This window comes from Cottoperca gobio, chromosome 14 (genome assembly GCF_900634415.1).
Source record: "Cottoperca gobio chromosome 14, fCotGob3.1, whole genome shotgun sequence".
In the NCBI taxonomy this organism is placed as follows: Eukaryota; Metazoa; Chordata; class Actinopteri; order Perciformes; family Bovichtidae; genus Cottoperca; species Cottoperca gobio.
The window spans coordinates 25,060,371-25,088,260 of NC_041368.1; the positions used below are offsets into that span (position 1 = coordinate 25,060,371).

General features: G+C 40.8%; 2 protein-coding genes across 3 annotated transcripts in view; one reads left to right on the forward strand and one right to left on the reverse strand.

The window, feature by feature from the left end:
* The window catches only part of alg8 (ALG8 alpha-1,3-glucosyltransferase), a 22,802-nt gene extending 12,405 nt beyond the window's left edge, over positions 1-10,397 (forward strand). Inside the window, exons 9-14 of the mRNA XM_029448129.1 lie at positions 619-758; positions 7,067-7,206; positions 7,284-7,381; positions 8,036-8,108; positions 8,716-8,951; positions 10,174-10,397. Coding sequence (XP_029303989.1) covers positions 619-758; positions 7,067-7,206; positions 7,284-7,381; positions 8,036-8,108; positions 8,716-8,941 — 677 coding nt within the window. The 3' untranslated portion in view covers positions 8,942-8,951; positions 10,174-10,397. The remainder of the gene's footprint in view (positions 1-618; positions 759-7,066; positions 7,207-7,283; positions 7,382-8,035; positions 8,109-8,715; positions 8,952-10,173) is intronic.
* Positions 10,398-14,153: 3,756 nt separating this feature from the next.
* On the reverse strand, positions 14,154-26,796 carry guca1d (guanylate cyclase activator 1d). 2 transcript variants are annotated; one of them, XM_029448133.1, is made up of 4 exons: positions 26,394-26,796; positions 17,558-17,707; positions 16,105-16,192; positions 14,154-15,547 (listed from the first exon to the last, which is right to left on the reverse strand). In XM_029448133.1, the coding sequence occupies exons 1-4, from the start codon at positions 26,586-26,588 to the stop codon at positions 15,423-15,425; spliced, it is 558 nt and encodes a 185-aa protein (XP_029303993.1). In that variant the 5' UTR covers positions 26,589-26,796; the 3' UTR covers positions 14,154-15,422. The 2 variants fall into 2 exon arrangements, with proteins under 2 accessions (XP_029303993.1, XP_029303992.1); XM_029448132.1 differs by having other exon boundaries at positions 16,105-16,234.
* Positions 26,797-27,890: the final 1,094 nt, after the last annotated feature.

A 27,890-nucleotide genomic window follows, 5' to 3' on the forward strand; every position in this document is an offset into this window, starting at 1 on the left:
ATTCACACCCCCCCCCCCGGCGCAGCATTCTTTAATACAAGTAGATCACTGTGACCTGGTCATTTTAAAAGTAGTTCACAAGCCAGAGAACTGCGGCACCTCTGCTCCAGAGCACCACAGGTACCGAGTGACTCGGGCTCCAGAGAACAGACGAGAGAAAATGTAAATTATAACGTTATCATGATGTGTTCAATGTCATCTCGTAAAACGTAATTGGTGAGAAACTTGAATAAATCCAGATGTTTGAAGATGTTTTCATTATAAAACAGATGTTAGATGAACTCTGAGCTCCTGACGTCTGACGTGATGAAGAAGTTCGTGGTTTTTCTCGTGGTATTGAATCGATTTAGAGAATCGTGGACTTTCTCTAGTTTTGGTATCGACTAACTGTCTGGTATCGGGACGTCCCGACTCTGAGCTGTTTATGAGATCAGATTATTCATTTTAAGCACAAAGCGGAGCGTCTCTGCTCACTTTGTGCTGCTGACGTACGAAAGTGTTTCAAACATTGAAATCACTTTCAGTTCATTTGTATTAATTGTGCAGCTTTAGTAAAAAGAAAATAATAATTAGAAAACAACGTTTTTATGATGGAATGTAAATGTTTCACCTGTCCAGGTGTTCGTCTGGAGCTGCTGCAGGAGGCGGAGCTTCCTCGCGCCTCCATGACGGGCGGCTTGGTTCAAGAGTTTCAGCACTCGGTCCTCCCCCCCGTCAGCCCCTCCCTCACAGTCACCTGCACCCTGCTCTCCATCCTGGTGAGGCACAACACACACAGTCAATACACACAGTCAACACACACAGTCAATACACACAGTCAACACACACAGTCAATACACACAGTCAACACACACAGTCATCACACACAGTCAACACACACAGTCAACACACACAGTCATCACACACAGTCAACACACACAGTCAATACACACAGTCATCACACACAGTCATCACACACAGTCAACACACACAGTCAATACACACAGTCAACACACACAGTCATCACACACAGTCAACACACACAGTCATCACACACAGTCAACACACACAGTCAACACACACAGTCAACACACACAGTCATCACACACAGTCAACACACACAGTCAATACACACAGTCATCACACACAGTCATCACACACAGTCAACACACACAGTCAACACACACAGTCATCACACACAGTCAATACACACAGTCATCACACACAGTCATCACACACAGTCATCACACACAGTCAATACACACAGTCAATACACACAGTCAATCACACACAGTCATCACACACAGTCACACACACAGTCATCACACACAGTCATCACACACAGTCAACACACACAGTCAACACACACAGTCAACACACACAGTCATCACACACAGTCATCACACACAGTCAACACACACAGTCAACACACACAGTCATCACACACAGTCAACACACACAGTCAACACACACAGTCAACACACACAGTCAATACACACAGTCAATACACAGTCACACACACAGTCAAGACACACAGTCATACACACACAGTCAATACACACAGTCAATACACACAGTCAATACACACAGTCATCACACACAGTCAATACACACAGTCAATACACACAGTCATCACACACAGTCATCACACACAGTCAACACACACAGTCAATACACACAGTCAATACACACAGTCATCACACACAGTCAACACACACAGTCAACACACACAGTCATCACACACAGTCAACACACACAGTCAATACACACAGTCAACACACACAGTCAACACACACAGTCAACACACACAGTCAATACACACAGTCATCACACACAGTCAACACACACAGTCAATACACACAGTCAACACACACAGTCAACACACACAGTCAATACACACAGTCAACACACACAGTCAACACACACAGTCAACACACACAGTCAATCACACACAGTCAACACACACAGTCAATACACACAGTCAACACACACAGTCAACACACACAGTCAACACACACAGTCAACACACACAGTCAACACACAAGTCAACACACAGTCAACACACACAGTCAACACACACAGTCAACACACACAGTCATCACACACAGTCAACACACACAGTCAATACACACAGTCAACACACACAGTCAACACACACAGTCAACACACACAGTCAACACACACAGTCCACACACACAGTCAACACACACAGTCAACACAACAGTCAACACACACAGTCAACACACACAGTCAATCACACACAGTCAACACACACAGTCAACACACACAGTCAACACACACAGTCAACACACACAGTCAACACACACAGTCATCACACACAGTCAATACACACAGTCAACACACACAGTCAACACACACAGTCAACACACACAGTCAACACACACAGTCAACACACACAGTCAATCACACACAGTCAACACACACAGTCAACACACACAGTCAACACACACAGTCAACACACACAGTCAACACACACAGTCATCACACACAGTCAACACACACAGTCATCACACACAGTCAACACACACAGTCAACACACACAGTCAACACACACAGTCATCACACACAGTCAACACACACAGTCAATACACACAGTCATCACACACAGTCATCACACACAGTCAACACACACAGTCAACACACACAGTCATCACACACAGTCATCACACACAGTCAACACACACAGTCAATACAACACAGTCATCACACACAGTCAATCACACACAGTCAATCACACACAGTCAACACACACAGTCAACACACACAGTCAACACACACAGTCATCACACACAGTCAACACACACAGTCAACACACACAGTCAATACACACAGTCAATACACACAGTCAATACACACAGTCATCACACACAGTCATCACACACAGTCAACACACACAGTCATCACACACAGTCATCACACACAGTCAACACACACAGTCAACACACACAGTCAACACACACAGTCAATACACACAGTCAATACACACAGTCATCACACACAGTCAACACACACAGTCAACACACACAGTCAATACACACAGTCAATACACACAGTCATCACACACAGTCATCACACACAGTCAACACACACAGTCAATACACACAGTCAATACACACAGTCATCACACACAGTCAACACACACAGTCAACACACACAGTCAACACACACAGTCATCACACACAGTCAACACACACAGTCAATACACACAGTCAACACACACAGTCAACACACACAGTCAACACACACAGTCAATACACACAGTCATCACACACAGTCAATCACACACAGTCAATACACACAGTCAACACACACAGTCAACACACACAGTCAACACACACAGTCATCACACACAGTCAACACACACAGTCAACACACACAGTCAACACACACAGTCAACACACACAGTCAATACACACAGTAATCACACACAGTCAACACACAGAGTCAACACACACAGTCAACACACACAGTCATCACACACAGTCAACACACACAGTCAATACACACAGTCAACACACACAGTCAACACACACAGTCAACACACACAGTCAACACACACAGTCCACACACACAGTCAACACACACAGTCAATACACACAGTCATCACACACAGTCAACACACACAGTCAACACACACAGTCAACACACACAGTCAACACACACAGTCATCACACACAGTCAATACACACAGTCAACACACACAGTCAACACACACAGTCATCACACACAGTCAATACACACAGTCAACACACACAGTCAACACACACAGTCAACACAGTCAACACACACAGTCAACACACACAGTCAAACACACAGTCATCACACACAGTCAACACACACAGTCAATACACACAGTCAATACACACAGTCACCACACACAGTCAACACACACAGTCAATACACACAGTCATCACACACAGTCAACACACACAGTCATCACACACAGTCAACACACACAGTCATCACACACAGTCAACACACACAGTCAATACACACAGTCATCACACACAGTCAACACACCACAGTCAACACACACAGTCAATACACACAGTCAACACACACAGTCAACACACACAGTCAACACACACACAGTCAACACACACAGTCATCACACACAGTCAACACACACAGTCAACTACACACAGTCAACACACACAGTCAATACACACAGTCATCACACACAGTCATCACACACAGTCAACACACACAGTCATCACACACAGTCATCACACACAGTCAACACACACAGTCAACACACAGTCAACACACACAGTCATCACACACAGTCATCACACACAGTCAACACACACAGTCAACACACACAGTCAATACACACAGTCAATACACACAGTCAATACACACAGTCATCACACACAGTCATCACACACAGTCAACACACACAGTCATCACACACAGTCATCACACACAGTCAACACACACAGTCAACACACACAGTCAACACACACAGTCAATACACACAGTCAATACACACAGTCATCACACACAGTCAACACACACAGTCAACACACACAGTCAATACACACAGTCAATACACACAGTCATCACACACAGTCATCACACACAGTCAACACACACAGTCAACACACACAGTCAATACACACAGTCATCACACACAGTCAACACACACAGTCGACACACACAGTCGACACACACAGTCATCACACACAGTCAACACACACAGTCAATACACACAGTCAACACACACAGTCAACACACACAGTCAACACACACAGTCAATACACACAGTCATCACACACAGTCAACACACACAGTCAATACACACAGTCAACACACACAGTCAACACACACAGTCAATACACACAGTCAACACACACAGTCAACACACACAGTCATCACACACAGTCAACACACACAGTCAATACACACAGTCAACACACACAGTCAACACACACAGTCAACACACACAGTCAACACACACAGTCAATACACACAGTAATCACACACAGTCAACACACAGAGTCAACACACACAGTCAACACACACAGTCATCACACACAGTCAACACACACAGTCAATACACACAGTCAACACACACAGTCAACACACACAGTCAACACACACAGTCAACACACACAGTCCACACACACAGTCAACACACACAGTCAATACACACAGTCATCACACACAGTCAACACACACAGTCAACACACACAGTCAACACACACAGTCAACACACACAGTCATCACACACAGTCAATACACACAGTCAACACACACAGTCAACACACACAGTCATCACACACAGTCAATACACACAGTCAACACACACAGTCAACACACACAGTCAATACACACAGTCATCACACACAGTCAACACACACAGTCAATACACACAGTCAATACACACAGTCAACACACACAGTCAATACACACAGTCAACACACACAGTCAACACACACAGTCATCACACACAGTCAACACACACAGTCATCACACACAGTCATCACACACAGTCAACACACACAGTCAACACACACAGTCAACACACACAGTCAATACACACAGTCAATACACACAGTCATCACACACAGTCAACACACACAGTCAACACACACAGTCAATACACACAGTCATCACACACAGTCATCACACACAGTCAACACACACAGTCAATACACACAGTCAATACACACAGTCATCACACACAGTCAACACACACAGTCAACACACACAGTCAACACACACAGTCATCACACACAGTCAACACACACAGTCAATACACACAGTCAACACACACAGTCAACACACACAGTCAACACACACAGTCAATACACACAGTCATCACACACAGTCAACACACACAGTCAATACACACAGTCAACACACACAGTCAACACACACAGTCAATACACACAGTCAACACACACAGTCAACACACACAGTCAACACACACAGTCATCACACACAGTCAACACACACAGTCAATACACACAGTCAACACACACAGTCAACACACACAGTCAACACACACAGTCAACACACACAGTCAATACACACAGTAATCACACACAGTCAACACACAGAGTCAACACACACAGTCAACACACACAGTCATCACACACAGTCAACACACACAGTCAATACACACAGTCAACACACACAGTCAACACACACAGTCAACACACACAGTCAACACACACAGTCCACACACACAGTCAACACACACAGTCAATACACACAGTCATCACACACAGTCAACACACACAGTCAACACACACAGTCAACACACACAGTCATCACACACAGTCAATACACACAGTCAACACACACAGTCAACACACACAGTCATCACACACAGTCAATACACACAGTCAACACACACAGTCAACACACACAGTCAATACACACAGTCATCACACACAGTCAACACACACAGTCAATACACACAGTCAATACACACAGTCATCACACACAGTCAACACACACAGTCAATACACACAGTCAACACACACAGTCAACACACACAGTCATCACACACAGTCAACACACACAGTCATCACACACAGTCAACACACACAGTCAACACACACAGTCAATACACACAGTCATCACACACAGTCAACACACACAGTCAACACACACAGTCAATACACACAGTCAACACACACAGTCAACACACACAGTCAACACACACAGTCAACACACACAGTCAACACACACAGTCATCACACACAGTCAACACACACAGTCAATACACACAGTCAACACACACAGTCATCACACACAGTCAACACACACAGTCAACACACACAGTCAACACACACAGTCAACACACACAGTCAACACACACAGTCATCACACACAGTCATCACACACAGTCAACACACACAGTCAACACACACAGTCAACACACACAGTCATCACACACAGTCATCACACACAGTCAACACACACAGTCAACACACACAGTCAACACACACAGTCAACACACACAGTCATCACACACAGTCAACACACACAGTCAACACACACAGTCAACACAGTAGGTCACAGTCTAACTACTTCCTGTCATCCCTCTCTGAAGCCGGCGCTGGCGTCCATCTGGCGGCGTCCTCGCGGTGCTCGCGGTTTCCTGCGCTGCCTGCTGCTCTGTGCTCTCGGATCCTTCCTGTTCGGCTGGCACGTCCACGAGAAGGCCGTCCTGCTCGCCATCCTGCCGCTCAGGTCCGTCTGATGTGGACGCACAGTCACTCGAGTGCTTCACTGAAGTACAAATGTATGTATTTCTTTGTTTCCTGCAGCATCCTGGCGGTGGAGAGCAGAGAGGATGCTGGGATCTTCCTGCTGCTGACCACCACAGGTCATTACTCGCTGTTCCCGCTGCTCTTCACCCCCGCAGGTAAATTTAAGGTTTCGAGACGTTCTATTATTTTTATTTATCTCTGAGTGTCATCACTTTCTTCGGCTTGATTCAGTCCGAGGTTTTATGAATTTATGAATTACAAAATATATAATAATAATAAGCATTTTCATTTATTTCTGTTTTAAATTGATCATATATTTGTTTATTTGTTGGATATATATTACTCTATTCTTTTTATATTTCTTTACATTATTAATATTTTGATCCCTTTATCTTTCCTTACGCTTTTCCCTTTTGTTTTTACTTTTGTTATTTATTATTAATGTTTCCACACACATTTTCTTATTTTATCTTATTTTTACAGAGTAGTATTAGTAGTATTAGTAGTATTAGTAGTATTAGTACTGTTACTGCAGTAAGGATCTGAACTTTGCATTTAAAACAATTTTTTCTCTAAAATGTTCAAACCGAAGTAAGTTCTCACAGCTGATTTTTATTGCTCTGAATATTCTATTTGATTAAATTACATTAAATGTAATATAATGTAATTAAATTACATTAAATATAATATAATTACATGTAATATAATGTAATTAAATGTAATTAAATGTAATTAAATGTAATTAAATGTAATATAATGTAATATAATGTAATTAAATGTAATATAATGTAATTGAATGTTTGTTGCAGAGCTGCCCATCAAAGTGCTTCTGATGCTGATGTTCACCATCTACTCTTTCACTGCTCTGATGAAACTTTACAGGTAAAGAAATGTGTTTTTATTACACAATTTATAAAAAAAAGAAAGAAAAAAAAGTTTTATTTAAACCAGATCAACATTTGATATTAAATACTTAATTTAATCGTTCAGACCCTGTCTTAAAAAACATCAGGAGAGACGCCACACTGGATGTTTGAAGATTTGTTATATTCAGGTGCTGGAAATCCTTGAAAACACTTGAATCTTATTTTTTTTTCAAAGTTTGAAAAGTGCCTTAATTGTACTTCAAGAAGCTTAATTTCTAGTGTAATTACAACATATTAGATGCATAAATATTTATTTTTCTGCATGAAAATTTAAAGGAAAAATGCAAAAGTGTTTTGATTATAAACATTATGATGCATCAAGTAAAATATAATACAAGAGAACAATAATGATGATAAATAAAATCTATTGGGCTGCAATTTATGATTATCCTTCATTATGGATTATTCTGCAGATTATTTTCTACATTCATGGTTTGGTTATAAAATGTCAGAAAATAGTGAAACATGTCCGTCTCAAAGTCCTGATGTCTTTAAATGTCTTGATATTCACTTTAATATGAAACAAATGATATGAAGTAATAAATACAATACTCTGCTCCCAGTGGTCAGGGCTCTCTGCTGCGCCCTCTGGAGGTCGTCTACCTGCTCGGGCTGCTCGCCGTGGCGCTCGCCTGCGAGGTGGCTTTCCCCCTGACGCCGTGGCATCAGACGCTGCCCTTCCTGCCCCTGCTGGCCACCTCCGTGTACTGCTCCCTGGGCGTCTGTTACAGCTTCCTGCGTCTTTACGTCAGCCTTCTGCGGCAGGAGGAGAGGCCCAAACAGCTGTGAGAGCTTGCAGGTCAGACCCCCCTCCCCCCGGTGAACGTGAGCACTGCTTGCCTACGTGAGAATGAACTGTTGCTCATGTTGCCTGTAAATAAACCGTTCATGATACGCATTCGCATGTGAGCTTTAAATTCACCCTGAGACGACCTGCTAACTGTCACCTAGCGTAGCGGCTAACATCGGTTATAAGTTGTAGTGCACGTTGTAATAACTTGTAGTGCACGTTGTAATAACTTGTAGTGCACGTTGTAATAACTTGTAGTGCACGTTGTAGTAACTTGTAGTGCACGTTGTAGTAACTTGTAGTGCACGTTGTAATAACTTGTAGTGCACGTTGTAATAACTTGTAGTGCACGTTGTAATAACTTGTAGTGCACGTTGTAGTAACTTGTAGTGCACGTTGTAGTAACTTGTAGTGCACGTTGTAGTAACTTGTAGTGCATGTTGTAATAACTTGTAGTGCACGTTGTAGTAACTTGTAGTGCACGTTGTAGTAACTTGTAGTGCATGTTGTAATAACTTGTAGTGCACGTTATAACTTGTAGTGCACGTTATAACTTGTAGTGCACGTTGTAATAACTTGTAGTGCACGTTGTTATAACTTGTAGTGCACGTTGTAATAACTTGTAGTGCACGTTGTAATAACTTGTAGTGCACGTTGTAATAACTTGTAGTGCACGTTATAACTTGTAGTGCACGTTGTAATAAGTTGTAGTGCACGTTATAACTTGTAGTGCACGTTGTAATAACTTGTAGTGCACGTTGTAATAACTTGTAGTGCACGTTATAACTTGTAATGCAAGTTGTTATAACTTGTAGTGCACGTTGTAATAACTTGTAGTGCACGTTATAACTTGTAGTGCACGTTGTAATAACTTGTAGTGCACGTTGTAGTAACTTGTAGTGCACGTTGTAATAACTTGTAGTGCACGTTATAACTTGTAGTGCACGTTGTAATAACTTGTAGTGCACGTTATAACTTGTAGTGCACGTTATAACTTGTAGTGCACGTTGTAATAACTTGTAGTGCACGTTGTAATAACTTGTAGTGCACGTTGTAATAACTTGTAGTGCACGTTATAACTTGTAGTGCACGTTGTAATAACTTGTAGTGCACGTTATAACTTGTAGTGCACGTTATAACTTGTAGTGCACGTTGTAACTTGTAGTGCACGTTGTAACGTACTTCTTACTTGCAGACTGAATGTGTCTTTTTGTCTGTGTGACCCGTCCAGGTACACGCCACCTCTAAACCAATGCATGCTGGGATACACTCCAGCCTGTATGGATGGTACATCAGCTGACATATTGCACTTTTACATCTGGCTCGGTGGAAACTCGAGTCATATCAGAAACTGTTTCCAGGTGGATAAAACAAACTCACCACATGGACCAAAACCTGAGACATTGAAGTTTGTTTTTCTATACCTTCAAATAAAAATAAAGATCATTTATCTCATTTGTGTTTGAAATGGTGTTTATTGTTACATCTGCACCAGAGGTGAAAAGTATAATGTATTTACTCAAGTACTGTACTTACAATTTTCTGCTACTTTTATACTTCTACTGTATTTTATTTATCTCAAAGCAGAAATTTTTATTTGTAATTTGTTTTTAGTGATTTTGTTTTTCTAGTAAATTTACTGATTCTTTCGTTGTAAATTTGTGAGATTTTTCTTGTGACTTTACGACTTTAGGATTTACTTGTAGAGTATTTAAATAGTCTGTTATTTGTCTGCAATAAAGTATCTGAACGTCCAACGCTGATCTTCTCCACAAAAATGTCCAACTGGATTCAAACAACCTGAAAAAATACTTAAACTGGTGATTAAAAACGTTTGTCAGTTAGTGTTGGTGTTGGAGTTCAAATAAAATTACACACATTTAGTTTAAAAACTTTAATAAGGCAACACAAAACTTGATGTTTAAAATGAACTTTACAGGTTTTTACAGGACACACTTTCCCTGTAGAAGTCTCTATTGCACAATAAGAACCTTTAGCATGATGCTAACCTGCATGAGCAGATCTGACTGTACGACTACCCGTTAGCATGATGCTAACCTGCAGATCTGACTGTACGGCTACCCGTTAGCATGATGCTAACCTGCAGATCAGATCTGACCGTACGACTACCCGTTAGCATAAATGCTAACCATCAGATCTGACCGTACAACTACCCGTTAGCATGATGCTAACCTTCAGATCTGACTGTACGGCTACCCGTTAGCGTGATGCTAACCGGCAGATCAGATCTGACTGTACGACTACCCGTTGGCATGATGCTAACCGGCAGATCAGATCTGACTGTACGACTACCCGTTAGCATGATGCTAACCGGCAGATCAGATCTGACTGTACGACTACCCGTTGGCATGATGCTAACCGGCAGATCAGATCTGACTGTACGGCTACCCGTTAGCATGATGCTAACCGGCAGATCAGATCTGACTGTACGACTACCCGTTAGCATGATGCTATCCTGCAGATCAGATCTGACCGTACGACTACCCGTTAGCATAAATGCTAACCATCAGATCTGACCGTACAACTACCCGTTAGCATGATGCTAACCTTCAGATCTGACTGTACGGCTACCCGTTAGCATGATGCTAACCGGCAGATCAGATCTGACTACGACTACCCGTTAGCAGCTTTAAGGACAAAATGGCCTCCTCGTCTTCTTCTTCAACTATAACTATATTCAGTTTCCTCTACTCAAACATGTCCAAACACCCCCCCTGTCGTCTTGATCTTGTCTCACTCGTCATCGTATAAAAGTAAAAATGTTTACAACGCGCAAATCATTCAGTAGTTTCTGTTTAGCTTCAAAATAAGAGACCAGTCGTACAAAACTAACACAGCTAACCCTTCAAAATAAAATAAAGTTCATGTTCATCCATCCAAACGTCATCTAAAAGTGTCAAATCTCTCTGAAGTTTTACACGAGAAAAGTTTTCTGTCCGACAATAAATCTAATTTCTCACCATGAGAATCTGTTTCATCCTAATCTAATATGAATTTAATGTTTGTTTCCTTCAGATTTCAACTTTTCTTTGGCATAAAAGCTGTCTGATTTTATGTTCCTCATTAAAACCCAACATTCAGAAAGTAGAAATTATCATTAATAATAAATGTTAACAGAGTTTAACTGAATTATTAGTTGAGTGTGTATTTTAGTCAAACTAACATTTGATCTGATCTCTAAAAAGTTAAGTATTCAGATCCTTTACTGCAGTAAAAGTACTATTAACACTGGAAATACTTCACTACCAGTAAAAGTCCTGCATTCAAATCCTACGACGGCGTATTCCAAGAAGAAACAAACTTGGATATTCTCTGAGATTTAAGTTCTAGATTCACGAGAAAAAAAGCAGAAAAAGTTTATTTAATGGAGCAGCCAGACGCTTCGCTGAAGGTTGGATCAACTTCCTCACTTCAAGCTCAGAGTTTAAAAGGTTTGTCACTTTAATGTCTCCTAATATTTATCTCTTTCCACTTTATTGTGGCCCGAACACTCCACCATAAAAACCCGACTTAAGTAAGAGTATGTAAGTATTATCAACAACATGCACTTAAAGTATTGATTGTGCAGTAAAATGTTTACTCGACCACTTTACTTCAGTGCAGTAGTTGCGTAAATGTACTTGGTTACTTTCCACCACTTTATACAAGTATGTGTAAAAACAAAAAAGTGTGAAAAGATGTTTTCAAAATGTTCAAACATTAGCGGGTTTTAACACAATATATTTTCTCCGCAGTTTGATGCTTAACAGTGAAAAAAAAATAAAAATAAAAAAAGACAAGCAGCTTAAACCGGGAAAAACCACAAAGTTGAGCAGGAAACATATTTAAAGCAGAGATTTAGAAGTCCTGCATTCAAAACCTACGGCGGCGAATCATCGAAACATCTTTCTGAGCCGGCGACGTGCGAATATAAGAAGAAACGCTTTACAAGAAATGTTTAGTTTGGTTTTTTTTGCAAGTAATTTTCTCGTAATATCAAGAAATGTTTGAGTTTCTTCTTGTAAATGTGTTATTACTTCGATAAAAGCAGTAAAAACTGGACAAAGTGTAGCACGCAGTTTGGAGAAAGGAAAGCTAAATCTGCAGGATGGATGTTGTTCTGATTCGGACATGTCTACCTCGCCACTGTGTCCCACAGTGCAAAGCGCTGGAACGTCACAACAACCGGCCAAAGTTAAATGTAAGTACCATTTATATTTCTTCTTATTTAATCTTGGGGCAAGTGAAATAATTAAAGTCGCCGGAGGTCTGCTTCTAGTTTTATTTTGTGTTTTTTAGACCTGATCAAAACAAGTAAAGCGTCTCTTTAGTTGGATGGTATCCACACCCGGCCTGGTGTGGCTTGGTGTGGTGGTGTGACCTGGTGTGGTGGTGTGGTGGTGTGGTGTGGTGGTGTGGCCTGGTGTGGTGGTGTGGCCTGGTGTGGTGGTGTGGTGGTGTGGCCTGGTGTGGTGTGGCCTGGTGTGGTGGTGTAGTGTGGTGTGGCCTGGTGTGGCCTGGTGTGGTGGTGTGGCCTGGTGTGGTGGTGTAGTGTGGTGTGGCCTGGTGTGGTGGTGTGGTGGTGTGGCCTGGTGTGGTGGTGTGGTGGTATGCCCTGGTGTGGTGGTGTAGTGTGGTGTGGCCTGGTGTGGTGTGGCCTGGTGTGGTGGTGTGGCCTGGTGTGGTGGTGTAGTGTGGTGTGGCCTGGTGTGGTGTGGCCTGGTGTGGTGGTGTGGTGGTGTGGCCTGGTGTGGTGGTGTAGTGTGGTGTGGCCTGGTGTGGTGGTGTGGTGGTGTGGCCTGGTGTGATGTGGCCTGGTGTGGTGGTGTAGTGTGGTGTGGCCTGGGGTTTGGCCTGGTGTGGTGGTGTAGTGTGGTGTGGCCTGGGGTTTGGCCTGGTGTGGCCTGGTGTACTGGTGTGGCCTGGTGTGGCCTGGTTGTCGAGGTTTACTTTGCTCTTTAGTAGAAGCCAGAAATAGAAATGTAGATTTTCCTTTTTAGTCGTTTTTTAAATAAGAAACCAAAGTTTCGAGACGTTACTTTGAGGAATACAAACACGCTTTTAGCACCAAACGATTGTTGCATTTAACGACAAAATCTGAAATAAACCCATCTAAACACAAGCAGCCGTACAAAAAGCTTGTCGAAATAAAATGTCTTAAATTGGCTAAATGTCTAATGGAATCTGGTATTATCTGATGAAAGAGGAGTTTCAATCGGAGAAAACATTCTTGTACACAAAATCGGTACTAAAATCATCTTCATCATTAAAGTTCTGAAAAGTACAATTTGAGGAAGTTTTTCAACCCTGAAGTTCACACTTCCTCGTGCAGCCTGCCGGTTGCTTGTCCTTAAGAAATAAGTTTCTGCGGTCAACATGCATGTAAGTCTGCTCCATTACGTCTCAGGCTGCTGAACCTTTAACTGCATTTAGAGGATCAGCAGCTCCAGAGCACGACACTCTCCCAGCATGCACTGCAACCAGCCTACAGCCTTCAACGAGGCTTTCACAGAGTCCATAAAGACATTCACATGTGGAATACAGAAGCGTATGTTCAGACCCGTCTATGTGCAACATGGAGATTAATTGATTAATTAGAACAGAAAAATAATCAACAAATTAGATTCACTGTGTCCTGATGTTTCCTGACATGTTCTTCTCTAAATGATTGATTTGTTAATTGATTCACTGATGAAAGTGAGAAGTTGCAGCTTCATGTAAAACTGATTGTGCTAAAAGTAGACGTTAACTTTGAAAGATTAAAAACCTTTTCAGTAAAACAAGAATTTACTTTTTAGATCGAAATATTCAAACCCGAGGCTCCATGTTTTCTTTATGGCCACATTATTCCATCAAAACTCATTTTATCTTCATTTTAGACTAATTTAAATTCAGTCTGAAAGGCTGTGTACATGTTTCAATATTACTACAGAGAAGTTACTTATATACTAATATACTAATATAAATGAGTTTTACCTCCAAACATTTGTTTCAACAATATTTAAACACAAGCAGCTTGTCTAAATAAATGTCTTAAATTGGCAAAACCTTGAATGGAGTCTGGTACTAACTGTTTCGATTCTGTTGGTCCCAAAAAGGTCTTTGGAAACAGAATCATTGTTGTATTTCAAAATAAAGTTCTGTGGGTTTTGAACATTTCTGGACAAACAACACGATCTTTGTGTCGGAGGTGACAGACGGGTTTGTGAAGCTGGATGCTGCTTGAAAAGTCTTCAAAGATATCTTTGTCCAAAATAAGTTTGTTTGTCCACCTGGTACTTGGAGACGAGCAGCCGGACGCTCAGAGGCTGGACGGCCAATCACAGTCCATCACAAAGTTTTACATTTCCTGCGTGCGACTCGCTCCGAGACTGGGATAAGTCTTTTCTCTTATTTTGAAAGGGGAGTGAGGGCTTAGTTTTTTTAACTGTTTTTGCTGCATCTTTCAGTCTTTGTCGTCCCGATGCTTCGCCGCCACCCTCAGCCTGACCGGCCCTCCACGATGATGACTAACACCGGCGTCAGGTCCATCAGGTTCTTCAGGATGTCCATGATGTCCTCGTGGTCTTTGGCTCCCTCGATGAACTCCTCCAGGGTCAGCTCACCTGAGGGGGGTCAAAGGCCAAAGGTATAATAGGGTTTCCTTTTGTCTCTGTATTTTATAAACAAACACGTTTATATTCTTCCATCTTCACCACTCATTTGGTAACGAATGTAAAGTGTGTCCTGAGAGCAAAGTTAATATGGATATTTTGAAGCTCGTCATCATCACACGTGATTTGATCGTCATCATCACACGTGATTTGATCGTCATCATCACACGTGATTTGATCGTCATCATCACACGTGATTTGATCGTCAGCAGATGTTTCCTGGTTACTACTCGGTCTAAATTAGAAATGAGTGTTTTTCTTATTAAAGACAAAATATATTTTCAGTTTCACTTTGACAAATAAAATGAAATATGTTTCTTTATCTTATAAAAGATAAGAGAAAATATATTTTGTGAAAATCGTATCGTGGACCCAACACCGTGCATCGTATGGAATCGTGAGCGTGTCGTTACTGGAGGTTATACTAGTTATTTGGCTTGTTTTGCCTTAAACTGATTTGAAAAAGGTTTTAACGTTTTTGTGTGGATGAGTGTTAATAGCAACTTTACCTTCTCCCTTCACATCGATCCTCTCGAATATGAGCGACACGATGTCCTCGGGGTTGGTGTCTCTGTTCCGCGTGATGTCCTGGATGGCCTGCAGGGGGCGACACACAAAACAGGGCCGTGTTTCTACTTCCTGTAAATATTAAAAACACATTTAAAAGCTCAGAATCTGCAGATTTTTTAAAAGTTATTTCTGAATGATGAAGATGACAGAACGTTGGTTATTTAAGGATTGTTTTTTAAAAGGTACAAAAGCAAATATGTTATTTAATTTTTCCTGTTTCAAATGTTTTTAATGTGAAGCGTTATTTTCAATGATGACACAACATTATGGGATTGCCATGCTTCTTGTACATATATATATATATATTTCCATAAAAGACACAAGTAGAACACTCAAAATAAAATAATAAAATATTTGTAAATAATAGAATAATATTTATAAATAATAAAATAATAATAAATAAATACTAATTAATTAAAATGCATTTTTATTTTATAAATAACAAATTAAAAATAATAAAATCTATAAAAGTATAAAAAGGTAAAATAATAAATAAATAATAATGAATTAATATTGTTTTCATTTTCCAATAAGAAATATATTTAAGCTTTTTTATTTTCCATTTCAGGATTTTAAATATCACCTTTTAAATTACCTTTTTCTTTTTTTAACATTAGTTGATGGCCTGATTATCCTTAGTACTTTAATATAATAATATTAATATATTTTATTTGTTGAGCCCTTTTCATAATACTCAGAGACACTTCACTTTAAGATTCTCATATAAAACAACTAGAAATGTACAAATGTTCCGTTTTCTCTTGTGTTTTATATTCTGTGTAAATCCGTCTCCCTGGTTTGACGTGCAGACTGGGACTCGCTCAGCTTCCTGCAGCTTCCTGTCGGCTGATTGAGCTCATCCTGCAGATTAACACGCGACTAATTTCAGAGCTAATCCAGCCGGCTCTGCTGATTCAGTGTCTTCAGTTTGTAGGTCGTTTTAGGTGTTGATCACAGGTCCCTCGTGTGTTTCGACAGATGCTGAAGATCTGAGATTTAAGGACACACAGGAGGGGGTTGGGGGGGGGGGATGCTGTGTCCCAGTACCTTATCCATGAGGACACACTGTGGATTATTTCAATGCAGAGTGGATCTCTGAGTTTTCTCGCCTCCTGCTGCTTTTTATCAGAGAAGGAACATTTGACTTTGACATTTGACTTTTGTGTAAAAATGGAGGAAGTCATAAAATGCGACACTAATCTGATATCAGAATCTAGAACTGAAACTAAATCCCATTATGTTTAGAGAGAAAAGTTGGAATAAAATCAGAATATTTCATTAAATAATTTTTAAAGAGTTTTTTTTTTTTAAATGTCGGTCTTTTCTCTGATAAAGTGGATTTGTGGACTCTCTGCCTCGCTGGTACCAAAGCTCTTAGCTTGTGGTCGTTACCGAGAAGATGGTCTCCAGCTCCTCTTTGTCGATCTTTCCGTTCCCGTCCTGGTCGAACAGTTTGAAGTACCACTTGAGCTTCTGGTTGATTTCTCCCTTCAGCATCAGACTGATGGCTGCGATGTATTCCACAAAGTCGATGTAGCCGTCCTGCAGGAGGAGAGCGACATTAAAGCCTTAAATCTGAAGACTGTCACATTCAAAGTATTTTTATATTGTACAACTTTTACACATATGAATTTAATTCATTGTATCCGTCGCCATCTTGTTGTTCTGGATCCAGAAGTGATGATGTTTGAGCAAAATGTTAAAACTTTGATGAAGTGAAAACACAAAGTGTGAAAGACGACATGTCAATCACAGGTAGCCCCGCCCTAAATGTTTCCATAAGTTACTAAATGAACATCATGTGCAGGCGCCTGATAGCTGACCTGTTAGAGCAGGCGAGTACTAAAGCTGAGTCCTTAGTGCAGCGGCACAGGATCGAAACCCTTATACCGTGGAAGCAACCTGTCAATCAAAATGTAGCCCCGCCCTAAAGCATTCGCTGCTTTTTCGTCTTCTTTTAACTTCATGTTGAAGAAGACTTGAAACATATTGAGACATAAACTCATCAGGAAAATGTTACTGAGGAAATAAATCAAGAGAGAAGAAGAAACATTTTCTCATAGACTTCTATACAACCAGAGGAGTCTCCTCCTGCTGGATGTTACAGAGGAGTCTCCTCCTGCTGGATGTTACAGAGGAGTCTCCTCCTGCTGGATGTTACAGAGGAGTCTCCTGCTGGATGTTACAGAGGAGTCTCCTCCTGCTGGATGTTACAGAGGAGTCTCCTCCTGCTGGATGTTACAGAGGAGTCTCCTGCTGGATGTTACAGAGGAGTCTCCTGCTGCTGGATGTTACAGAGGAGTCTCCTGCTGGATGTTACAGAGGAGTCTCCTCCTGCTGGATGTTACAGAGGAGTCTCCTGCTGCTGGATGTTACAGAGGAGTCTCCTCCTGCTGGATGTTACAGAGGAGTCTCCTGCTGGATGTTACAGAGGAGTCTCCTCCTGCTGGATGTTACAGAGGAGTCTCCTGCTGGATGTTACAGAGGAGTCTCCTGCTGGATGTTACAGAGGAGTCTCCTCCTGCTGGATGTTACAGAGGAGTCTCCTGCTGGATGTTACAGAGGAGTCTCCTCCTGCTGGATGTTACAGAGGAGTCTCCTCCTGCTGGATGTTACAGAGGAGTCTCCTCCTGCTGGATGTTACAGAGGAGTCTCCTGCTGCTGGATGTTACAGAGGAGTCTCCTCCTGCTGGATGTTACAGAGGAGTCTCCTCCTGCTGGATGTTACAGAGGAGTCTCCTGCTGCTGGATGTTACAGAGGAGTCTCTTCCTGCTGGATGTTACAGAGGAGTCTCCTGCTGCTGGATGTTACAGAGGAGTCTCTTCCTGCTGGATGTTACAGAGGAGTCTCCTGCTGCTGGATGTTACAGAGGAGTCTCCTCCTGCTGGATGTTACAGAGGAGTCTCCTCCTGCTGGATGTTACAGAGGAGTCTCCTGCTGCTGGATGTTACAGAGGAGTCTCCTGCTGGATGTTACAGAGGAGTCTCCTCCTGCTGGATGTTACAGAGGAGTCTCCTGCTGGATGTTACAGAGGAGTCTCCTGCTGGATGTTACAGAGGAGTCTCCTGCTGCTGGATGTTACAGAGGAGTCTCCTCCTGCTGGATGTTACAGAGGAGTCTCCTGCTGGATGTTACAGAGGAGTCTCCTGCTGGATGTTACAGAGGAGTCTCCTCCTGCTGGATGTTACAGAGGAGTCTCCTGCTGGATGTTACAGAGGAGTCTCCTCCTGCTGGATGTTACAGAGGAGTCTCCTGCTGCTGGATGTTACAGAGGAGTCTCCTCCTGCTGGATGTTACAGAGGAGTCTCCTCCTGCTGGATGTTACAGAGGAGTCTCCTGCTGGAGGTTACAGAGGAGTCTCCTCCTGCTGGATGTTACAGAGGAGTCTCCTCCTGCTGGATGTTACAGAGGAGTCTCCTCCTGGATGTTACAGAGGAGTCTCCACCTGCTGGATGTTACAGAGGAGTCTCCTGCAGCTGGATGTTACAGAGGAGTCTCCTGCAGCTGGATGTTACAGAGGAGTCTCCTCCTGCTGGATGTTACAGAGGAGTCTCCTGCTGGATGTTACAGAGGAGTCTCCTGCAGCTGGATGTTACAGAGGAGTCTCCTCCTGCTGGATGTTACAGAGGAGTCTCCTGCAGCTGGATGTTACAGAGGAGTCTCCTCCTGCTGGATGTTACAGAGGAGTCTCCTGCTGGATGTTACAGAGGAGTCTCCTGCTGGATGTTACAGAGGAGTCTCCTGCTGGATATTACAGAGGAGTCTCCTCCTGCTGGATGTTACAGAGGAGTCTCCTGCTGTATGTTACAGAGGAGTCTCCTGCTGTATGTTACAGAGGAGTCTCCTCCTGCTGGATGTTACAGAGGAGTCTCCTGCTGTATGTTACAGAGGAGTCTCCTCCTGCTGGATGTTACAGAGGAGTCTCCTCCTGCTGGATGTTACAGAGGAGTCTCCTCCTGGATATTACAGAGGAGTCTCCTCCTGCTGGATGTTACAGAGGAGTCTCCTGCTGTATGTTACAGAGGAGTCTCCTCCTGCTGGATGTTACAGAGGAGTCTCCTCCTGGAGGTTACAGAGGAGTCTCCTCCTGCTGGATGTTACAGAGGAGTCTCCTCCTGCTGGATGTTAGAGAGGAGTCTCCTCCTGCTGGATGTTACAGAGGAGTTTCCTCCTGCTGGATGTTACAGAAGAGTCTCCTGCAGCTGGATGTTACAGAGGAGTCTCCTGCTGGATGTTACAGAGGAGTCTCCTCCTGCTGGATGTTACAGAGGAGTCTCCTCCTGCTGGATGTTACAGAGGAGTCTCCTGCTGCTGGATGTTACAGAGGAGTCTCCTGCTGCTGGATGTTACAGAGGAGTCTCCTGCTGGATGTTACAGAGGAGTCTCCTCCTGCTGGATGTTACAGAGGAGTCTCCTGCTGCTGGATGTTACAGAGGAGTCTCCTGCTGGATGTTACAGAGGAGTCTCCTCCTGCTGGATGTTACAGAGGAGTCTCCTGCTGGATGTTACAGAGGAGTCTCCTCCTGCTGGACGTTACAGAAGAGTCTCCTCCTGCTGGATGTTACAGAGGAGTCTCCTGCTGGATGTTACAGAAGAGTCTCCTGCTGGATGTTACAGAAGAGTCTCCTCCTGCTGGATGTTACAGAAGAGTCTCCTCCTGCTGGATGTTACAGAGGAGTCTCCTGCTGGATGTTACAGAAGAGTCTCCTCCTGCTGGATGTTACAGAGGAGTCTCCTGCTGGATGTTACAGAGGAGTCTCCTCCTGCTGGATGTTACAGAGGAGTGGGAACATTTTCTCATAGACTTCTATACAATCTGACTTCTTGGAAGTTGCAGCTTAATCTTAACGTGATCTCCTGACGTCTGAGGAGCAGCTTTCTCAGAACATCCTCTTTGAACTTCAGCGCCACACACACTGAATCCACTTAGCTCGCCATAAACAGCGCGGGATAATGTCCTGCAGCTGCACACTGTAAGCCAATCAGACAGAGAGCCAATGAAAGTTCTGTGGCAGCCATCTTTGTCCTGATTCCCACAGCGGACTTCACTCTCACTTTTTACTTTTTACTTTTATTTCAAACACTTTGCAGATTATTTGTAAAGTCCTGATTTTAAAGCACTTCTGTCGTTTCACATTTCTGCAGCAGTTAAATGATCCAATCTATATAAATATTGTCAAGATTGTTTACTAATATTGTTTTTGTTCTTCATAAGGAAGTTTTCAGAGAACGCTAAATCATCTTTTCTCTTTTTGAGATTAAAGTTATAATTATATTATATATATCTTATATATATTAATTATAATTTGTTTTTTGTTTAATAAAGACAAATGATTTAATCTGCTGAGGTGGAGAAACTGCCAGAAACGTTAGTTTAGTGTAAAGAATTGGGACAAAGTGTATAAATTATCACATTTATAGTTTTTTAACTAGATTATATTTAAAACTTTCAAATGAATTAATCTAAAAATAAACCCTTACTTGGTTTTTAAATATGTGTAAAATAAATAAATCTTTCAAAAGTTTTTAAATGCACGTGGGAAGTAGGATTTTATGACTTTATGACACTTATGACATTTTTAAATCTCAAAATAATTTGTTTTCTGGATGAAATTTGATCTTTTCTGAGTTTTATTAAAAACATCTTAAATCTGACTTTCCTTTCGCTGCAGGAGTCCCACGCGACGGGATCTGAACCGTCTTCCACGCTTCAGAGCATTTTATGCTCCTTGTTAATAAAGACGAAGATAATTGAGTCTCCTCGGGGGGGAACTTCCAGAAACCTTACGTTCAGTAAAATCAGCTCTGGGACAAAACAAACAGATTTCAGCACGTTGAAGAATAAAAAGCTCAACGTGAGTTATTTGCAGTGGTGGAAAGTAACTAAGTACATTTACTCAAGTACTATACTTGAGTTTATTTTGAGATACTTGTACTTTGAGTATTTCCATTTCCTGCTACTTTATACTTCAACTGCACTTCATCTCAATAACGTTTTTTTCTGCGACACGTTTACTGACTTCAGTTACTCTCAGATTCAGACTTTAAAACTCAAAGATTTTAATCATTAAGCTTAAAGCAGCAAACGTTCGAGGTCCAGAGAGCTGGAACATCAAATATATCACAAAATATATATTGAATATAATGTTTGTCTAATGTAAAATGCTACTTAATGCAACAATATTACCTAATAATGTCATTTACATATATAATAAATCACAAATTGAGGCCATTTTTCTGCAGAATGAATACTTTTACGTTTCATACTTTGTGAACATTTTGCTGATATTACTACTGAATGCAGGACTTTTACTTTAAAGGAGCATTTTGACATTATTGTGTTTGTACTTTTACTTAATAGGATCTGAATATCCCCCCCCCCCCCCACTGGGTATTTGCAGGATTGTAAAAATTAATTTTTAAGATAAAGCAGAATATTGCAGACGTCACTTCTCAGTTTCTTCTTCATCAAAGACGCTTTTAATGATATTTACTGAGCGAACCAGTTAATTTAATTTAAATTATATGGAACTCATTTATTCATCACTTATTATTTGTCTTCATTTGCATATTTGGTATCAAAGTAATCCAAAAGTAAAGTTTTTTTTTAAATATTGTGCTTCCTGGATTCAGATTACTGACTACACAACAGATAATTATTATGGTCTGGGATTACATCTTTAAAGTCCAAAACAACAGTTTATTAAAACAACAGTTTATTAAAACAGTCCTTGTTTTGTGTAAAAATATATTCAACAGATTATCTGAAATTAATCTGACGAGTAAAGTAAATCTAGTGGATACCTTTCAAAATAAGAGTCTCTTTAGTATAAAAGTCCCCTGAGTGTCTTCCTGGTGAGTTGCAGTGGATTATTATGAACAATAAGAATATTACAACAATCAAAAACTGTTCAAGTTTACATATAAGTTTAGACTTGTATATTTACTTTTAGATTTATTATTAGACTCAAAATATTTCATATAGAAGAGATTTAAATAACAAACAATGTTCTCAAAAATCCTGACTTTGACGATAAAAGTGATTTTTCATGAGATCTAAAAGCTTTAAAGTTGTTATATAACGTTTGTCTTTAGATAAATCAGAAAAGATTTAGTGTTTTTTAATCATACTAAATATAGTCTTTCTGATTTATTTTGAAGGTTAGACACCAAAACCAAAAGTCTGGTTTTACTTAATATTAACATTTTAAATAATTAAATCTGTATTTTTATTTACAATGATCTACAGTTGACATTTACATTGTGTACATTTATTTCTTTGTTATTTCTTTATTTCTTCATTTATTTCCAATTATGGAACACAAACCAGTTTTATCGTAATTTGTTATTAATTTATATACACACACGTTTGTCTTTCTATACTTGTGAGGACCCTCAAGGACAACATAGGTTTCCGAACCTTTAAAATCACAATTAAACTCCTAACCCCAACCCTAACCCTTCGTTCTAACCCAAACCTAATTATAACCTGAACATTAAAAAAACTAAAAACTGAACTCTTAAACAGGTCTTTGTAATAAAGTGGGGACCCACAAAAATGTCCTCCTAAGGTCTAAAGCTAAAATTCTCAAAAATTAGTATATTTATATTTCTGTATACAAACAAGTAACCTCTGGAACCAAATATCCATCTCTGAATATCTAAAGCAGAGGTGGGGAACCTCTGGCCTCCGGGCCGTATATGGTCTGCGAGACCATTTGACCCGGCCCTCGAGGTCATTCATAAACACACGCAAAAGAATCCATTAAAACTAAATATATAAAAACAATAGATGGGCGATTGACTGTTTTTCCTAGCCAAGGTCAGGGTCTTTGAACACAACACGAGTGGAACGTGTCTTCACATGGTCACGTCATGTCAAAAAACTTCAGTATTAAACGAAACGGTCATTGACATCAGCGAACTCAGCGTGGCGAGTGTAAAACAGAGAAAGGTGGATTTCTCTGTGGAAGCCAGTGTGTCTAGTTTGTACGGACGCGCTTGCCTCATGAAACATGCCAAAGTTGAAGCTGAAAGGACGAGTGTTTGGATAAAGTTAATGCTCTTCGGTGGAGTTTGGCCCAACAAGCAGCTCTCTGCAGAGCGGAACATACAAACATGGACAGATAGAGAGGTAGACCCCCACACCAAGAACACACTGTTCCACCACTGCTGTGCAGTTATCACTGCCATGTGCAATACTCACTTTATTTATATCACTTGGTACTTATATTATGTTTTATTCTATTTCATTATTGTGTTAAAAACATTTGCAGAGGTTATGTGTCTTAAAAATGTTATGAGTTCAATAATTAGTACGGTCCTCGAAGGATGTTGTAAAAAATAAAATGGCCCTTGATAGGAATAAGGTTCCCCCCCTAATCTAAAGTATATCTGCAAAATGTTTACTTTTAACATCCTCATTTTACTTTCCTTAAATACTTCTTATGTAATGACAGACTAAATTAATTCAGACAAAGTCATAACGGTTTTCTAATATTCCTCCACACGAAACAATACTCGATAGAGTGAGCTTCTATACTTTTGCATTAATAAATTCAAGGATATAAAATATTATTCTCCACATTGCAAAACCCGCCTGGTAAGGATTTGGGAAATATTGTAGTCGAGTTTAAGTATTAAAAATGTAGCGACTGACCTCACACTACTTTCTGTATAAAATCTGAAATAACTTACAAGTGAACATAATTTAATTCCTAGGATAACTCCTGAAACAGCACTTAGTAATAATACTAACAGCAACTTATTTCCAATTTTTCAAGCGGCTAACATTTTGAAAACTGTTAAATCGGGTTTTATTTCACAGACTGGGCTGATCCACCGCAGAAAATATAAACATACATAATATATTTTATTATTAGTCTCTCGTGTTTAGAGAAAACAAAGCTCAAAACTGTACAATGTGTATATGTATAACCTTTTATTTAGTACTGCATTATATTACTTAGATATAGATTAGATAAGCTTCATGCTGATATCTGTTAGTTATATGTTTGACCCTGTTCACCTGTAGTGTGTACAACATGTATGACTCTGTTCACCTGTAGTGTGTACAACATGTATGACCCTGTTCACCTGTAGTGTGTACAACATGTATGACTCTGTTCACCTGTAGTGTGTACAACATGTATGACTCTGTTCACCTGTAGTGTGTACAACATGTATGACCCTGTTCACCTGTAGTGTGTACAACATGTATGACTCTGTTCACCTGTAGTGTGTACAACATGTATGAATGTTACAATACATATCTTTAAAGGAGCTTTTCTCTAAAGGAGCTTTTTCTCACACTCTTCAGCAGAAGTCTCCACTTCAGTAGCACTTACATACACCAAACTCTCCACTTTCATTCCTCTCTATATTCTGAAGCTTTGTGCAGAGGGCTTTGTTCACATGTCACTCACAGCTCATGTTATACACGCTACACTCACTACATGCAGGAGATGCACAGAGTTCTGTGTGTTGACAGGATTCAGTGATTTATGGAGTGATACAAAGACAGTTCCAGAATTAAAATTATAAACTCCTGCATCCATTCCTAAATATTTTTTTGCCTTTTTGGATCACGTTAGCAGTTTGCGTAGACTCGGTTTTAGTAGCTCCGACATATCGGTAGATAGCTGGCGACGATTACTGTTCGCTGTCCAAATGGTTTGCAAAGGCTCGCAGTATGGATATTTTTTATTTTATCAAACCTTTATTTCGACAGGTGATATATATATTTATTAAAAGTACAACAACTCAAAACAGTATCATGACACACAGACCAAAAGTATTAAGGCCAGTTGTTCCATGACGTTCTCCAAGGTTAGAACAATTAGCTTCATGCTATTTTACTTTGAATGTTCTTATGTTGGCTTCCAATGATGTCAATTTGACAGTTCATATTTTTGTGAATTATATCAAACATATGTTTCAGTTTCACTTTAACTCGATCTAATAATCCAACTTGCTTCATTTCCACTGGTCCACAAACTTGGTGGCCAAAGACTAACCCTGCTAAAACTGAAATCTCTCTTAATTGACAAGAACTCGACATATTTAATTCAGAAGCTTTACTTTGAAAATCCTCTCTTTGTAAGTGTGTCGGTCCATATCGAAGGTGAAGAAGACACAGGACTTTAATATGCGACTCTAACCTGACGAGACGTATTTAGCGTTTAATTTGAAAACCCTCGCTGTGTGAGTGTGTCGGTGTGAACGCACCCCGTCCATGTCGAAGGTGAAGAAGACCTGGTCCACGTAGCTGTGGGCCTTCTCCGACATGCCCTTCAGGGCCAGGATGGCCTTAAGCTCGAACAGCGTGATGAGGCCCGATGGAGACTCCCGCATGAACTTGTTGTACCAGTGGTGCATGTCCTCCGCCAGGATGTCGTCCAGGTTCGAGCCGTGGTTCCCCATTGGTCCGGTCCAACGGGAGGAAAACCCTTGCAGAAAGAAAATGACCCTGAAGGGGTTTTAGAAATTCCTCAGTGGATGGATGTCTGAAGAACAACAAGAGCTTGATGGACTCAACAAAAAGAGTCAAAAAGTTATAAATCCGTGGGGTCGGCGACAGCAGGAGGCTGGAGTGACTCTGCAGGCGGAGAGCAAACCTCAGGACTCTGTAACCCTCTTAGGTCCTGGAGAGAGAAATCAAAGAAGCTCCTAAAATAACTCCCTAATGGGATCAGGCCGCCCAGCCCGCAGGGTTGTGCTGACAGAGGCTGAGCCAATAGGCTTTACCTGCCTGGTTCAGACGGAGGGGAAAAGACTCACAGGTCAGGTCAGGTCAGGTGTGGATACTTTAACAGCAGGGGGGTGCTTTTCAATTACAACTGATGCGTCAAAACAAAAATGACATTCCCATACAACAAAATCAGACACAAAATGACTACAAAGAGACACAACATGACCACAAAGAGACATAAAATGACCACAAAGAGACATAAAATGACCACAAAGAGAAACAAAATGACTACAAAGAGAAACAAAATGACTACAAAGAGACACAAAACCACTACAAAGAGACACAAAGTGACCACAAAGAGACACAAAATGACCACAAAGAGACACAAAGTGACTAAAAAGAGACACAAAATGACCATAAAAAGAGACACAAAGTGACTACAAAGAGACACAAAATGACCACAAAGAGACACAAAATGACCACAAAGAGACACAAAATGACTACAAAATGACTACAAAGAGACACAAAATGACTACAAAGAGAAATAAAATGACTACAAAGAGACACAAAATGACCACAAAGAGACATAAAATGACCACAAAGAGACATAAAATGACCACAAAGAGAAACAAAATGACCATAAAGAGACACAAAATGACCACAAAGAGACACAAAATGACCACAAAGAGACATAAAATGACCACAAAGAGACACAAAATGACCATAAAGAGACACAAAATGACTACAAAGAGACACAACATGACCACAAAGAGACATAAAATGACCACAAAGAGACATAAAATGACCACAAAGAGACACAAAGTGACCACAAAGAGAAACAAAGTGACTACAAAGAGACACAAAATGACTACAAAGAGAAACAAAAGTGACTACAAAGAGACACAAAGTGACTACAAAGAGACACAAAGTGACTACAAAGAGACACAAAGTGACTACAAAGAGACACAAAATGACCACAAAGAGACACAAAGTGACTACAAAGAGATACAAAAAGACTAAACAGATGAACAATG